General features: G+C 34.9%; 1 protein-coding gene across 4 annotated transcripts in view; it reads left to right on the top strand.

Moving 5' to 3' along the window:
• LDA (limit dextrinase) overlaps positions 1–17,829 on the top strand; it is a 338,458-nt gene that overhangs the window by 294,496 nt on the left and 26,133 nt on the right. For all 4 annotated transcript variants that reach the window (XR_016363879.1, XR_016363878.1, XM_089825429.1 and 1 more), the window contains 2 exons: positions 11,228–11,305; positions 11,688–11,826. Coding sequence is in view for 2 of the 4 variants with exons in the window: in XM_089825429.1 (XP_089681555.1) it covers positions 11,228–11,305; positions 11,688–11,826 (217 nt within the window). In the remaining 2 variants the exon portion in view is untranslated. The remainder of the gene's footprint in view (positions 1–11,227; positions 11,306–11,687; positions 11,827–17,829) is intronic.

The following is a 17,829-nucleotide window of genomic DNA, read 5'->3' as shown; positions in this document are numbered from 1 at the left end:
CAAACACCAAATATTTGCAAGCTCAAAATATGTGAAAACCTTCATAGTAAGTTCCAAAATGAGACTTTCTTGAAGCATGGTTTGATTCCTAGATAGAACCACTTTAACTAGCTATAGATTAAATCTCAAATTTTAAACTAGAAACTAATGGTAGCTTTCATCCTCAAACTATCATGGACAAACACATTGTTGTCCTACATTTTTTCACCACAAAATGTAGGTAATAGTATTTCAACTTAGTTTCACATTTCTTTGAGTTAAGTTCATTATTTAATGGATCCTTTTACTAAAGGCTTCCATCAAGTTTTATTAGTTTTTTATTTGTTGAGCCTATGCTTGATTTTTTAAGCCTTCAACTTCCTTTTTCTCTTTTTTGTATGTGTTTGTTGGTTTTTGGTCATTTGGTTTTGCTTAAATCATTGTTTTCGGTTTTCCCTTCAGTTTGATCTATCTTAGGGCTTAATCGGAGTTGGCAATCAAAAGATATGATCATTTTAGTGTCCAAAAAGTGGACTTTTTAGGTGCAAATGCACGAATTAAAAATATCATGTTATATTTTGAAGTTGACATTCACTTTTTGAAAAATATAACATAAATTCACTTTATGTTATGTTTTAAAGTTACTTTATCATTTCAATTTTTCACTTAAAGTAACTATAGTGTACTTTATGTTATATTTTTAAGTTGAGTTGCTTTTTAATTTTTCACTTAAGTGACTATATTAACTTTATAGTTTGATTTAATTTTTGAATTTAAAATCAAATGTCCTAGTAAATATTACTTTTAAAATGATATTTGCACATTATATATTAACTATAATAGTGTAAATATTATTTATGACCCATTTGAGCAATATTTCGTTGAAAATTAAATTGACATGTGTTTAATTCATCACTTAAGTTGTGCAAACATGTCTACAAGCATATTTTTATCAAAAATATGCAATTGCACCTAAACAGTGCAGTTTTGAAATGAAAATGCCATGTAAAAACACAAAAAACATGTTACTACATGTGTTTTAAAATGTGCAGTGACTCCCAAAAGGTGAGACATGCATATTACATGTGTTTTTCAAAATATGCAATTGCACCAAAAAGGTGTGTTTTTGCCCAAAGGTCATTTTTGTGCAAGTTAAAACATTCAATTGCATCTAAAATGCGTGTTTTTTCTTATTGAGCCATTTTAAAAGTTTTTAAAACATGCATTAGCACCTTAAAGGTGCGTTTTTCTTATAACTTCAAATTAAAACATGCATTTGCGCCCGAAAGGTGCGTTTCTGATAAAGAGGTCATTTTTGAAGTTTTTAAAACAGGTAATGGCATCCAAAAGGCGCATTGTGTCTCCAAGATTATGCATTTGTCTTCAAGAAACTAGTAATTGAAGATTTAAGGGCAAAAAACTTGATGTTTTCTTCCTCCAAGAACACATTTTTCATAAAAAAGTGCTTAGATCTGCCCATAGAATGGCTTCAAATCCATCACAAGAGGGGCATTTTTTATGTATATCTATGCATTTAGGGGTGATGATTTTGCATATTTAAGACAAAAATGACTCAAATACATGCATTTTTAAGCCACGTTTTTGTGAGAAACGCCCAAATTTGGGGCAGTTTTGATCACTTTTTGGGTTAAATACATAGTAACACGGGGACGCGTCCCCCCCCTTTTTGCTCGACGTCTCGGAGACTTCAACGCACCGGAGACTTGGGGACTCCGTCTCCCCGTCCCCAGCGGTGCCACTAGATTCCACCACCTCCACCGAGGATGGGGGACATCCTCCTATTCACTATTTGCAAATTCAACTATTTATGTTTAATGTACGATGTTCCAATTCAATGCAATGTTTCAAGTATTCACTCTTTTACATCTTTACATCCTATATTGCAATACATATTTTCATAACTAACATTTTTAAATACCATATGCATAGATATATACACCCCTCTTGTCCCCTGCCGCCGTCCCCCCACCGTCCCCCCGCCGTCCCCAAATTAAGGCCCCTCTGTCCCCCCGTCCCGGAAACTTGTCCCCCCGTTTCGCCGTCCCCCCGTCCCCCAGGGTGGTGTAACTATGGTTAAATATAAGTCGTTTTGAGGTTTTAATACATATATATGCTATTGAAGAACATGTTTTTGCCTTTAGATATCAAAAAAGATTCATTTCATGCCTTTTATGAATCACGTTTTTGTTAAAAACGCCCAAAAAATTGGGGTTTTTATCCACTTTATGCGTTTTGAAGTCACATTTTTGCATTTGGGTTCATGTATATGCATTTGAGGAAGATGTTTTGGAATTCTCAAAAAAAAAAAAATCAATTTATATGCATTTTTTGGCCACTTTTTTGTGAAAATGATCTAGATTTTTGAAAAAAAAGGGCACGTTTTTGTTAAAAAAAAAAAAAAGGCATTTCCACTTCATACCTTTGGATCAATAGGGGTCGTTCTTGAGTTTTAATGAATGGTATTGCCTTTGGAGACCACGTTTTCTGCATTCTCATTTCATATTCGACCATTGAATGTCCATTACTTGCAAGTGTGGAGAGAGTCAAAAAGTTGTTTGAAAATCCGGATTTGAGGGAGAATTGGTTTTCAAAATCTATAAATCTTGCTATTTTGGCTCATTAACCTCCAAGTAAGTGGACATTTTCAAACTTGCTCATCAATTCATGCTCATCTTGCTATTTTCATGTATATTTAGCTTGAAGTAGCACACTTGTCCATATATATGCCATGGAAAGTGCATTTTTTCTTTAAAAATGATGAAAATTCTCATTTTCACACTTTTGGTTTTTTTCCCAAATTCCAAATTCGAATTTGTATTTTGAACTTGCTTGTTGACATGTTTGAGTCTAAGACCAAAGGCATGCATTTGTTTTGTTCTTGTTTTCGTTGTTTGCTTGCTTTCTTTTTCGTTTTTTTTCTTTTGGGAGAAATTGCAAGTTCTTTCCCAAGAACTTGAACACGTTTCATTTCACTTCACCTTTCACCATTTCATGCAAGTGCATCATTTGATTTCACCTCCATCATTACATGCCATAGCATATTGCATCTCATTCTCCATCTGTAATTACATGTAATCTCATTCACCATCTGCATTTACTTGCAATTTCATCCTTCGTTCCCATTTACATGCATTTTTATCTTTCGAACCTTATTGCATGTTTACATCACGTCACAATTACATGTAATCCATTTTACATGTAATGACATCCAAAGAACCCGTTTTTGACTAAAGGTCACACTTTTAAAGTCAAAAGTTATCATTTGCATGCATTCTAATGTGCTTAGCATTCAGTCCTCAAGGCATCTTTATAAAAACTCGTCCTTTTCCCATACACATTTACATGCCATCCATCTTCCTAAGTCCCATTTTGGCCCTCCACATGTACTTTCAATATCACATCTAATTCATTACATATGTTCCATTAGTATCTAATCAATACTTAGCATATACTGTTCCTTAGAGATCCATTTTGCCAATATTCTCATGGAGTTAGAATCCATATCTGCCAATGATGGATCCAATTCCATTGAAACTTTCATGTTGCAGCAAGTCATGATATGCCAGGATTTCTATAAAGAATGAAGACATCTAGTAAAGATGGCGTGTTTTGATTCTCAAGGAGCAGTAATTCATTTGATCTTGATTTTCCCAATGGTTGTCCAAGGACAATGAGTTCGTGTGGGAATGTGCCAAGCACATTGTTTGAGAAAAAAAAAAGTTGCAGATATACTTGTCGGAAAGTTGTTCAAAGTTTTCCTTTAGACACCATCAAGAAGGTTTTCAAAGTGTCAAAGACTCCAGAATGTGCTAATCTACAAGGGAGAATTCATGACAACTTGAACAAGAAAAAGCTTGATCACAGCATGATTTCAAATGATAATGGATAATTTATCGAAGAGAGTTAGAGGCTATCAAAAGACGTAACAACACAATTATCAAGGTGAATGTATTGGCATGAAATATAGGAACTCCCAATTCTGTTATCATCTGGGATTGCATCATTAAGTGCAAGGTCTTTGCCGACAATTTACAGGATTGAATCATTGAGAATCAACAATTTTAATTCTCTTCTGTCTTCTTCCTTCTTTAGTTTCCAAGTTTGTAGATGAAGAGGATGTATTACATCATGTAATACGATTTACATGTCCTTATGATGTGTAATCCAATAATTTGTTTTGTTAGTTTGACCGGGTCAAAGTTGGTTGAGTTGCTCCCACTTTTTCCTCCATCTTTTTCTCAACTCCTTTGCCTATATAAAGGATTGCCCCCCATTGTAAAAATAATCTTGTTCTTTGTATGCAAGATAGCTTTGGAGAAATTGTGCAAGCATAACTTTGATTGTGCAGTGCTATTTTGAAAGAAAAGTGAATACAAAGAATCAATTGAGACTTAACTTTGATTGAGTGAGATTGTTACTTGTGCAAGTTAGAAACTTTGACTATGATTTGGATTCTTGATTCCTGAGTTTAAAAAGAGTTATAAAGCAAGCAGATCCAAAGCTTTAACTAGGAGCAGTTGGAGATATATATAGACTAGAAGTGTTGTCTGTAGCTTATATCTCTTTCTTGATTCACAAAATAATTAGGATAACTTTACCTCTGGAAGTCTTTGCACCCCGATAGTAAAGCTTATTCATAAAGAATTACAACCAGATTTCGAGCCGGTACACTTTCAGCTAGCCTTTGAGTTGGTGTTAGTTTATTGGTATCATTATTTCCAGCTATTAGATAGAAGTGTAGTTAAACATTTCACCTTTCCCATTACTCACTCCACGAGTAAGTGGATTCTTTCCTAAAAGTTAAGAGGAAATAATATTGGTAACACCCCTTCACGAAATCTCTCAACTTCTTGCTTACCTTGAGTTGATCCAAGGAATGGTGAGAATGGGGAGCCTTCCCTCTAAGGTAGGAGAGACTCTGTCTCATACGTTGTAGCGGGTCATCCTATTTTGCAACTACATTTTACCCAAAACTGTCGGTTGCAAAATATCCACCCAACATACATAACTTCATTTGGTAGTATAACAATAAAAGTAATCTTCAGTATCCTAACATGAGAGTTCAAACCTCCTTTCATAGTTTTGGAGGGAAAAATTGTACTGTCTGCTTCGTCGACAAATTCTATTTTACAAGGGTTAGCCTATTAGTAGTGGTCTCCATAGGCTAATATAGTGGATAGGGAAACCATTTAAGACTAGTGGACCTTGCTTGAAGTCATCTATGGCATTTCAGGTGCTCAAAGCCAACTTCCTATTTTTTAGGAGGTACTACTATTTTTAGGGGTCAATAGTCTTCGACAGTGGGAGTCAATTATGAATAAATGCTTAAATATTGAAGTAAATATGATGTTGAGTTTAATATTTATTAACATAATAAAGTGACTTTGTAAGTGGCTGCCCAAATGTGAGAATGGTGGAAATTAAAATAAGGCTGATCATTGATAAAGTCTTAAAATGCCAAAAGAGAATAATGGAAATATATGTGGGTTTTGAAGAAGACATAGAAAGGGTTATTGAAACGTTCATATTAAATTTGATTATTATTATTGAAGATTTCTTGTAGAAGAATTAGGAGAAATTATGAGCAAGGGTTTATTTTGATTGCTGAATTTCAGGCTTTTTGGAATGCGAACTGTCAATGGTTTGAATGCTTGTACGTATGGAACGTCATCTAAGAGCATTGATTTCAGGAGGCTCCATTCAACAGCTTTAATTGAGCTAAATTTCATAAAATGTGACAGAGGATTTGAGGATATATTCAGAAATTGCTGATTCGTAGGTTGAAAGCTTTCTAAAGCACAGATCTGACTAGCTATTGTCCACATTTCAAGAGGAATATCATTGCAACTTTGAGCCATAACAATTTGAAGTTTCAAGAGGAAGTCTAGGCATGAAAACCTAGGGTGGTTCATCGTTTTCTTGAATTGTGATTTTTGCTTGTAGCTGAAAACCAAATATTACCAGCAAAATAAAAATCCTATCTATTGCCAGATAATTTTGATATTGTTTATATTCAATTGATTAATTTTTTTTCCATGTGTTGGTAAACAAATTTGCCACTTTGGTGTTCTCAACAGAATGCTCAATACCAATGTGACAAACTGAATACAACAGTTGGATAGACAACCTCAAAAACGTGATCTTCCTACATGTTTTGGAGGGGCAGCTCCCTCGTATGATTTGAGTATTTTATTTTTGAGAGTAAAACTTAAAAGGAAAATAAAGAAGTCATACTACTTGAGACTCTTGATAACACAATATATGAATAGTTACCAAGGTTTTATTAAAATGACTATTAGCTTCATCAACAAAATCTAATGACTACACATAAATATGATCAATGATGAAAATCTGATTTATAAACACCACATATACACTTCACAAATGCTCAAGAAGAGCACATGGGAAGTAAACTATAATGCCACATTTTTCATGAGTGTCATCTTTTAGAGGATTATCTTGTTTCTTGACCCTCATATGCTAATGGAGTTGTTTAGAGGGTCCAGTTGGCAGAGTTGGAGTCCAATTCCCACTCCAAAGATCAGGATTGTTTAGGATGTTTAGGCTTGGGGTGATGGCCCCGCCTAGGAGCATTAATTGATGTAATGTCCCCAATGCACCTCACCTTGGATTATAGTTGGGCTTAGCCTATCACTAGGTCCTTGTAGGCTAATACTGGAGATAAGAGGGCCTTGTTATGGAGTTATTTGGCTCAACAAAGGACTATTGTGAGTGTGTATCTCTCCAAACCCTCCATATATTATGAAGCTAGGTTGTCCAATGTGTTTTGGCTCTATTTTGAGGGAATTACTATTTATAGTAAGTCAATGGATGATTCCAGTGAGCTCAAATGATTTAGAGGAATTATACAATGCTTTCAGATGTTATTTCTGACTTCCAAATTGGGTTTTGAAATTCTTAGGAGTGTCTAATTTTAGAAAGTCACTTAGTTGGGAGCATTCATCATACTTCATCATCACAATCACTCCTATGTGGTCAGATTTCACTTCTTGTGTTGTTGGGCCACTTTTGCAAAGTCAAATGCATTACTAGTTATAATTTAATTATATGCACTAAGGTTGCTATTTCTATTGAAATTGTTTAATGGGCACCTTAGTGTTATAGCTTGTTGGAGCCAGGATGAGAAGTTTTAAATCATGGGCACATAAAACAAGTACCTTGTGTGTCGAAATATCATTATATTAATGAAAAGATCATTTTTGGAGCAATAAGGGAGTTTAAATTAATAAAGTGACTTTATTAAATGTCAACTTTAAATTATAACTTAAAGTTTCTCTTGGAGGGAAATATAATAAAATAACATATTTTAAACTTTGCAACCAGAAAGGCACATATGTAAGTAAGTGAAGTGTATGCTGGAAGATTCAAGCTCAATTTGCATTTGAGAATTATAAATACATTCAATGCAAAAAAAGAACTAGTCTATTGTGCATTTGATATGGTGACTTTGTTGACACATTTGTACCTAGGGTTTGAGTAATTAAAAGATGGAAGAATTGAGAAGATTTGGGTGAAGCGAGGTTGCCCTCTATCCCCTACTCTCTTCGTTATTTACATTGATGAGCTCGAGTCCTTCCTTTAGGACTTCTCACTCCCCAGGGATAGATGCTACTTACACTAGGTTCTGATTTCCGTTTTTCTTTCTGTCAACGATGTTGTTCTTTTCACTTCTTCCCGAGAGGGGCTCCAGCTGATTCTTGATGGTTTGGCCTCCTTTTGTGATGCGAGGCAGTTAGTTGTGAACCTGTGTAAGACTCGGGCGATGGTCTTCAACTTTTGAAGACTTCTCATCTTGGCTTTTATTTCTAGGGTTGTGAGGTTAAGATCACTCCATCCTATACTTATTTGGGGTTCAACTTCTCTAAGCCCCACTTCAACTTGAGACGTGTGATGTAGCCCAGGTCAATAAGAGGCTCAGATCCCTTTCTATGTTCGAGTGATAGTGCTTCAAATGCAATTTGTAAGACACCATGACCAAGATGTCCCCTTTGGACTCCTTGGTCTGACCGATTGTCCTCTACGTTTCTACTATTTAAGGGCCCTCTCTTGGAGTCCGATTGGGCTTTGGTTGAGAGAGTCCAAACCAGTTTGCTTCAAAGTATCCTTAGATGTCATTGATCCACCCCCCACAGTATCATTTTGGTCGAGTTCGGTGCTCATCCCTTTAGGCTTGGGACCATCTTTGATCTGGTTTGGTTTATTCATCAACCACAGGGCTTCGCTAACTCCTTAGAGGGCTGCCACAGATATTCTTATCTAGCCTACAACACTTCCGAGGCAATCATTGGGTCCGATCTTGCTAGCAAGGCCCACTACTAGTTCACTCAGGCTTCTGTTCTTTTTGGTTCGGTTGGGATCTCAATCGATTGCCTTCCCCCCTTTCAGTTCTCCTTGGATGCCCTAGCTCACCTCCTTCCTTCTCGTCGGGATTTGAATGGGCTCATGAGGGCAAACATTTACATACAATACATTATCACAACATGGATAAATCTTTTGGGGGATCTACGATTGAGGATAGCCTTTTACGCTGAGCACTACATGGATATTTAGGACACGATCATTATTCACCCTCGATACCTCATTCATCGCTAGACTTATGCCCTTTGCATCTCTTGGGTTCTTTCAGGGTGGGCTCGCATTGGCTTCGCATTTAGACAGATCATCAGATTGCAAGAGAGGACAAGATTTGCTACCTCTATTCTATTGGAGAGGTGGAGTCTGAGACACATTTTGTTTTTAGTTGCCCCATTTACTATGAGATTAGGGGGAAATTCTATTGCCTGTTCAGACGATGTAGAAGCCTGTCCTCACCCCTCAGATACATTGATCAGCATTGCCTTGCACTTTATTTGTAGGAAGCCATGAGTCTCAATGTTCACATTCTTGAGTCTCAATGTTCACCAAGATAGGATTTTGACCAAGTCAACACCTCCTTCACTCCTGCATCTCATGCTTGCGAGGCGAAGAGGTTGCTTGGTCTTTCCTCTAGTTCTTCGGGCCACACTAGACCTATGAGAACTCATAGTGGATACAATCGACAACTCCACCCTACCTCGAGTGGTTCCTAGAGACAGCTCAAAACCATTGCTCGCCTTTGTCTGAGGTCGTATCCTTCGGTTCTGGCATACTTCTCGCTTGTGAGAAGTACTTAGACTCTTCTAGACTCTTCTTGTCTCCTTGCTTTTTTCTTTTTGCCTTTTTCTTTCTTCTTTTGTTCTCTCTACGGACATCGTTTGGTACTCCCGCTAATGGCTATGGACCTGTTGTACTCTCTTTTAACTTCCTTAATATTTGTTGTGGTCTCCTATTGGACATTAATAAATTTATCTTATCTTATCTAAGTATTTTGCACTCTGGATTGGTTATTTCTGCCAGTCATTTGTCTCATTTAGAGATTATGATTGTACTTAATTTGGTGGCCAAATTGTGAAGAAGAATCAGCATCTCATCTCATATATAATTTACAAGAATGGAGACTGTTATTTAATTGTCAAATGCATGAATATGGAGCTGTGATTAAATATAGAGGTTGACACTGCCATAGTTTGAGGGACATCTTTATTGTTTCCTGCCTGTGTTTTGCTGTAGAAGCATGAGATTGGTTCCTTAGGTGCTGCAGTTGATCATTGCAGGCAGCAAATATATCATTAGCAACTGTGATATCATCTTTGGAAGGCATCGTTTATTCCTAGTATAGCTGCATTACTACTTTGGTTCATATTGAAGGATATTGGATGCACACTCGATCTCCACGTTTACAAAATTTCATAGTAAAAATTTGCATTTAGACAGGTGCATTCTCAAAGTTCGTAAATATTTAAATAAATTTGTTAATGGCATTGTTGCAATTTGAATTCAGAATTTTTGCATTGTGTTGTTTATTTCATTTATTATTGTCAAAAAACCAAAAAAAATATATTATCAAAACACAAAAATAATTGCAAAACAATTTCGAAATTTAAGGAAAATATCTTTGTCAGTTTGTGCCTAACATTTGAGTAATTGAAAGATGGAAGAATTGAGAATTCTTATAAATATTTTGCACTTTTTTCTGCTGGTGAATTGTGCAAGTGATAATCTCATTCAGAGATAATGATTGTACTTAATTTGGCGACCAAATTGTGAAGAAGATTCAACATCTTATATCAGATATAATTTACAAAAATGGATAGTATTATTTAATTTCCGAATGCATGATTATGGAGCTGTAATTGAATATAGAGGCTGCCACTGCCATAGTTTCAGAGATGGCTTTATTGTGTGTTTTGCAGTAAAAGCCTGAGATTGGTTCATTAGTGGCTGCAGTTGTCTAGATAAGGCAGCGTACATATATTTAGCAGCTTTGGTATCATCTTTGTAAATTTATAAATAAATTTGTTGAAGGCATTGTTACAATTATAATTTAGATTTTTCTGCATTGTGTTGTTCATTTCATTTATTATTGTTGAAAAACCAAAAACAAAGCAAATATTATCATTACGCAAAAAAAGTTGCAAAACAATTTCAAAACTCAAGCAAAATTTCTTCACCAGTTAGCATTATCCAATCGAAGAGCTAATAAGGGCTATCAATTGTCTCCAATGAAATGAGCAAGGCAAACTCATTGCTACTGCATGAATAATTAGTATCAAATGGCCTCCAAGAAGGCTACTAATGCAAAAAATATTCAAAATGGCTGAGGAGAAAATTCCTAGGGATCACTGAAATACAATTTTGGGTGGACATAAGGACGAACAACTTGTTAGTATAGGAATGCTGGAGGTAGACGTGGAGCTGCCCCATGATGCTGAATGTCAGTATGCTTTGTGTCTGACCCTGACTTCTGAAAATACACACTTGTATGTATCTCCTTCCAATATGACCAAGTCCTATCAGCCTATGTTACCATTTTAACCCTTTCCTTGATGTCTTAGTTTGCTGCATTAGTTACTAATGTTCCTCTCTGTCATTGCCCTTTTGAACTTCTGTGAATTTTCCAGAAACTTGATTTAGGTGTTCTATTTATGGGGTTTTTTAAGTGGAAAGTTTTCATTAATAAATTAACTTATATATAACCCCTATCAATTTTTTTTATATCTATTATATCATTGAAGACCATCTTCTCCATAAATAATTCGGATTTGGTGACTAAGATCTATTGATGTTAATGAAGTCCTCTCTTTATTTACTCAGCTTTATGATTTTTTTCTGGATCTGGAATATGCAGGTTAGACTTCAGCTATGAATCAAATAACTGGGGAGTTGGATTACCTCCAAAAGAAAAGAATGGATATAACTGGCCTGTGTAAGAAAGCACCACCAGTACTTTGTAACTTATAGAAATGCATATTTAGTTGATTAAATCTATATCCTTTGTCTTTTATAGTGCATTTCTCCAAGTTTTAGGGTTGGTGTTGGAATTTGAAACAATGTCAAAGATATTTGAAGAAAGAAAGCATTGAAGTTTTTAACTGTTTTATTTATGTAGCAATTTTGACAAGCATTAGTTTTTTTTTTCTCATTACCTGAAAGTTGAAACAATGTCAATATGCAAATGCAGAAGTAGAGAATTCTTTTATTACAAGATTGAGGAAAATTCAATTGTCAAATGCTATGCTTAGCTAGAAAATTATTATAGTTTGAAATCAATATCTCTTATCATATTTGGATGAATCTGAATTTTGCAGAATGAAGACATTTCTGGCAAATCCCTCCTTTAGACCAGCAAAGCATCATATTCTGGCTGCTGTTGAACATTTTCAAAATATGCTTAAAATAAGACGCTCTTCTCCACTTTTTCGTCTGAAGACAGCAAATTCTATTCAAGTGAGTTGTCTCATTTCTTATGCCTTATACAAAAGGGATTTGAATATTATTTGTTCAGGGGGTAACCTTTCCAAATTCTTTTTAAGTATAGTTTTTATTCACATCCATAGATATTTTCTGGAATGGCAGCAAGTTTGAACTCCTTGGCCCAAGGGCTGACTGGGAGTTCCAAATTGACCCTTTCTCACCATTTTAGAGATGTCATAGTGACAAACCAACTCCTTTTGAGGTGGTGATAGCAATTATGATCCTTACTGAAGTGTACTAAGCTACGGGGGCAAATTTGTTTTCATAATCAATATTTTCCTTTTGGGAGAGAGCCTTGGCAACAAATCTAGCTTTTTGTTTGTTAATACTTCCATCTGCTGCATGTGTGATTTTAAATAGCTATCTGGATGAGACAACTGATTTTCTTTTAGGCCTAGGGACAATGTCCCAAACATAACTCCTCAGACTGGATTGAAACTCTTCAATCATAACATCCTTCTAAACTTGATGTTTTAGTGCTTCCTCAACATTTGGAGGCTCAGAGTTAATTAGTTCACTCATAAGGGCAACATAATTTGAGTAACCTCTGGATTTCATGCTTTATGCTTCTTCAATTATTTTCCTTGCCCAAAGTGGTCTTTTATTATTATTAGCAGGTTCAAGAATAGAATTCATAGGTTCATTATTTTTTACAAGTATCTCCCTCTGAAGTTCAATGCAGGGATCCTCTTCTATGTCTTGAGGAGACTCATCATTTGTCTCAGTAATGTCATTAGATGTTTTGAATGTGATGTCTTCTTCAAACATTACGTCTCTGCAATGTTCAATTATTGTCTGACTGGGAACATATAACTTGTAGGCTTTGCATGACTCACTATATTCAACAAATATCCCTTTCTTTCTTGATGGTTCTAGTTTGGATCTTTTCTCCTTAGGAATGTGAATATAAACTGGGCACCCAAATGTTCTTAAGTGACTTAAGTCAGGTTTGTTTCCAGTAAAGCTTCTTCAGGAATTATATTGTCAATACTAGAGTGAGGACAACTATTTTGAATGTAGCTGCAGTATTAGAGGCTTCTACCCAAAATGAGGTATGAAGGTTTTGATCATGCATCATAGCTTTAGCAACTTCTACTATAGTCATGTTCTTCCTTTTTGCTACCCCATTTTGTTGAGGATAATATAGAACACTATACTCTTAATCCCAGTAATTATATTACAAAATTCTTTAAAGTTTTTGGTGATATACTCTTGCCCATTATTTGAATTTAGAGTTTTGATTCTTTTCAGTGTCATGTTTTCAACTAAGGCTTTAAGTTCCTTGAATTTTGCTAATACTTTATTTGATTCTTCAAGTTTTAGAAAGTAAATCCAGGTGTTCCAAGAATAGTCATCAACAAAAATAACATAATACAAAAATCCTCCTAAGGAGGGTAATATTCCACATAAATCAATGTGGGTAAGTTCGAGTACATTTTAGTTTTGTGTTCACCACAATGTGATGCAGAGCCCTCTGTATTTATCTTCAAGGAATCTTAGTTCAACTCAAGGGATTCACAATAGGCTGGTACACCCTCAAGGAACCAAGAATATCTCAAAGATTACAACAAAGAACTCTGACATTATACACCAATAAAGACAACATCTTCACTCACACAATCAGATTGCTATGTCTGATTGCATTGTTCATAACTTCAGTTCTAAATATCTTCTTGAAAAACCCTTTGGAGGAATTGTTCCAAATTAGTAATTCTAAAACATACCCAAAGCTGAGACCAATCAAATAAGCAGATTATAAATTATGTACTCTGAACCAAGACCCATATTTTCTGTCATAAATCAGGAGCCAAACCATTAACCCTTCCTAGGGAATCAAATAACTTTCTCAAAATAAATTTAAATAATACCAAACCAATTCTGCAGTATCCATTTTTAAGTCTAGTTTCCAAATATATAAGTTATTTTCTTTTCTCATTCATAAATCATTGTATAATATCAAATCTTTTTCTACAACACCATTGAAGGCATTTAAAAACCAGTTTTCACTCAAATCTTCATAACTTTCCCAAATTTAAATGAAAATGATTCAAACCAGTTGGAAATGAAAGGTAGTTCACATATCTTTCCAATGAATATCATTAGAGATCCCGAATCTCCAAAATATGTCCGCAATACACGCTGCAACATGACTATATTCAGCGAATCTCAAATCTGCAAACATCCACTTTCACCAAAATACCCATAACTTATTCATTTCTTCATAAAATTGAACCAAACCAAAAGCATGAGAAGAAGGATTCATCATACTATATATCTATTACTATCTTACATGGTTTCTAGGCTGTACATGGCCGTACAAAGCCTGGAAACTACTCTAAAACTAAAAAAACCAATCAAAACCACAACAATAAAATGCACCAAAAATGTATCAAAGTATTTCCTCTTCTCCAAATTGATTTGGTTTAACCATACAATGGTTTTTATATCCATTTGACAGTTATAAACCTTCCTAACTACCCCCAAGACCAACCATATACCTTTTTACATCATTTTTCTATTATTAGCAACTTTCTCAATGTTGCATTTTACAACTTTTTACGCAACTTTTACATTTTTGACAAAAATGGCTTCATAGCTTTTACAACTTGACCCAAATACAATATAAATGACTCAAATGTATTTAATATCACAAATAATGAATCTTAACTTTCTCATGTTCTTGTATTTAATGTGCTCCTGCACCACAATGAAAAGTTCCTTTAGAATTCTTAGCTAATGCACAACCCTTACATATTCCATCATGTGAAGGGTTTAATTTAGGTTGTCCTCTAACAAGTTTTTCTATGAAATGTGCTTAGTCTATGTGCTTAGCCTTAGATTGCATCATTGGATTCTTTGAAATGTTATAGGCCCTTGTGTTATCATAGTAGATAACCACCGTTTAATCTATCTTCTCTTGTATCCCTTCCAAAATTTGCTTAATCCATATTACATGTTTGCAAATAATTGGAATAGCCACATGCTCTACTTCAACTGTTTACTAAGATACACAATTTTACATTTTACTTGTCCATGAAACAAGTCTTTCACCTCAAAAGAATGCTCCACCACTTGTGCTCTTTCTATCATCTGCATCACCTACCCAATCAACACCAATATATGCATTTAATGTGAAATCTACTTTATGCCCATACAACAATCCATTTTCTTTAGTTCCCTTGAGATATTTGAAGATTCTCTTAACTACAATCAAGTGGGATTCTTTTGGATTAGAGGAATTACTTCTAAACCAACTACTTGTGCGATATTCAGTTTGTTATGCACCACATATTGTAGCTTACCGATCATGGATTTGTACAATGTCTCATCTACCGCTTTTAGATCTTTTGAATCTTCCAACACACGTCTTCAATATCTCCTTTATATACATGGTCTTACTAATATAAATGTCATCCTTAAGTTATTAAATTTACAAACCTATGATGAATTTGATCTCACCCATCATAGACATCTCAAATTCTTTCTTAAGTTCTTCTGAGAATGCAACACTCATCACATCATTACCTCCAAAGATAATATCATCAACAAATATTTTTGCAATCAGCAACTTGTCATCATTTTCTACTTTCGGATACACATTGTTGTTGTCACTTTTCCTTGTAAATTCAATCTTTGAACAAGTATGAATGCATTTTTTCATTCCATGCTCTGGGTGCCTGTTTCAATCCATATGGAGCCTTTTTAAATTTGCACATAATGTTCTTCCCTTCTGAATTAGAAAATCCTTTAGGTTGTTGAATGTAAACCTCTTCTTCTAAAATACTGTACAAAAATGCAGACTTGACATCCATCTGATAAACTTTAAATCCTTTGTAAGAAGCAAATGTAAGTAGTATCCTTACTCCTTTAAGTCTAGCCATAGGTGCGGAAACCTCTCCATAGTCTAATCCTTCTTTTTGTGCATAACCTTTTCAAACTAGCCTTGCCTTGTTCCTAACTACACCTATTTCATCCATCTTATTTCTAAAAATTTATCTGGTTCCAATCACATTCTTATCCACTGGTCTGGGTACTAGAGTCCATGTTTGGTTCTTTTCAACTTGTTCCAATTCTTTCTTCATGGCCTAGACCCAATCTTCTTCCTTCAAAGCATCTTTTACAGCTTTTGGTTCAAATTGTGATAACAAACATTTACAGTCTCTTGCCTTTCTTCTTGTTAGTACACCAACATTCTTATCACCAATTATTTGATTTGGGGAATGATTTAGCTTGAAATGCCTCGGAAATACCGGTTCTTCTCTAGGAGCTTCTTCAACTACTTGGACTAGTTCCTGCACATTCTCTTATTCTATTACTAGTTGTCCTATAACTTTTTGTTCAACTGGTTGCATATAGACAAATCCTTTGTAGTCTTCTTCTTTAACGTTCGATTCATCATTCTATTTTGAGAACTCATCATTTTTCACGTTTGCACATTCTATCATCTTGTTTGTACTCTTGTTGAAACACTTGTAAGATTTTCTCTTAGTGGAATAGCCTAGGAATATTCCTTCATCACCTTTAGATTCAAACTTTCTTGGGAAATCATCTCTTTTGATGTAACATTTGCTTTCAAATACTTTGAAGTAACTTATAGAGGGTAATCTTCCATACCATACTTTATAGGGTGTTTTGTTTGTACATTTGTTCAATTGTACTGTGTCCAGTATGTAGACTACAGTACTCATTACTTCTCTCCAAAAGGTTTGATCAACACCTTTCTACAACATCAGTGTTCTTGCACAATCAATAATTGACCAATTTCTTCTTTCAGCAATTCCATTGTACTAAGGTGTACGTGTCATCTAATTCCTTGTTTCTCAGAATATGTATTGAATTCATACAAAGTGAACTCACCTCCTCTATCTTATCACAAACATTTCAGCTTCTTATCGATTTCTCTTTCTACTCTGGCTTTGAAGACCTTGAACATGTAGAATGCTTTTGATTAACACTTTACAAATACAACCCACATCATTCTGGAACAATCATCTACATATAGCATGCAATACCTATCTCCATGATAACTCTAAGTTCCTATACGACCACACAGATTGGTGTCAACTATGTCTAGAATACCTTCAAAAGTGTAGCTTTTATTGATAAAGCTAGAATTGGTTAACTTTCCAAGCTGACATTCTTTGCACATTACATTGTTTGGTTTCTCTAGATTAGGCAATCCTCTTACTACTTTCATCTTACTTACTTTGACCAAGTTATCTAAGTTACATGACAAAACCTTTCATACTACAACCAACAATCCTCAACCTTTGTAATTCAACAACTTTTAACAGTACAATTCTGTTGGGATAAGTTACCTCTTGTTTGTTCACTAGTATCGATCACATCTTCTGTTTTTCCAATTAGCTTGCACATTCTTTTGTTGATCTCCAATCTATTTCATTTGTTATTTAATTGATCAACATGTAACATATTGTATTTTGATCCTTCGACAAAATAGGCATCTTCACATTGTTATTTATCACTCAAAACAATAGTACCTTTCCCTTTCAAAATACATGGACTATTGTTTCCAAACTTCACTAATACTCCATCACATTCTTCCATTCTGATGAACTTGCTTTTATCACCTGTCATGTGATGCGAACACCCACTGTCAATTATCCGTTCTTCATTATTGTTGTTGTCGGTAAAATCTATATTGTAGCTGACGGGTAGAATAGTATCCGAACGGGCGCGTGACGGTTGAGTCACCTCTTCGGGAAAGTATATGTACACCATCCAGAATGGACTTTGTCATCATCATTGTAATCAATCATATCAAATATTGTAGTATCTTTTGTAGACATGCGAATAATAAAAGAAATACTTCTATGTTACATATTCTTGTCTATTGTCTGAATGCATTAATAAACCATTTACCTTGTACGGTAAACATTTGGTGCCATTTCCTATAAGGACCAGGTGCTATGAATACCGAATACATTGAATAAAGATAGAAATAAGAATCCAAAA

This window comes from Cupressus sempervirens, chromosome 1, assembly GCF_028749045.1.
Source record: "Cupressus sempervirens isolate cs-2001-9-10 chromosome 1, ASM2874904v1, whole genome shotgun sequence".
In the NCBI taxonomy this organism is placed as follows: Eukaryota; Viridiplantae; Streptophyta; class Pinopsida; order Cupressales; family Cupressaceae; genus Cupressus; species Cupressus sempervirens.
Note: the sequence above shows the minus strand (reverse complement) of the source record. Positions and strands in the feature narration are given on the sequence as shown.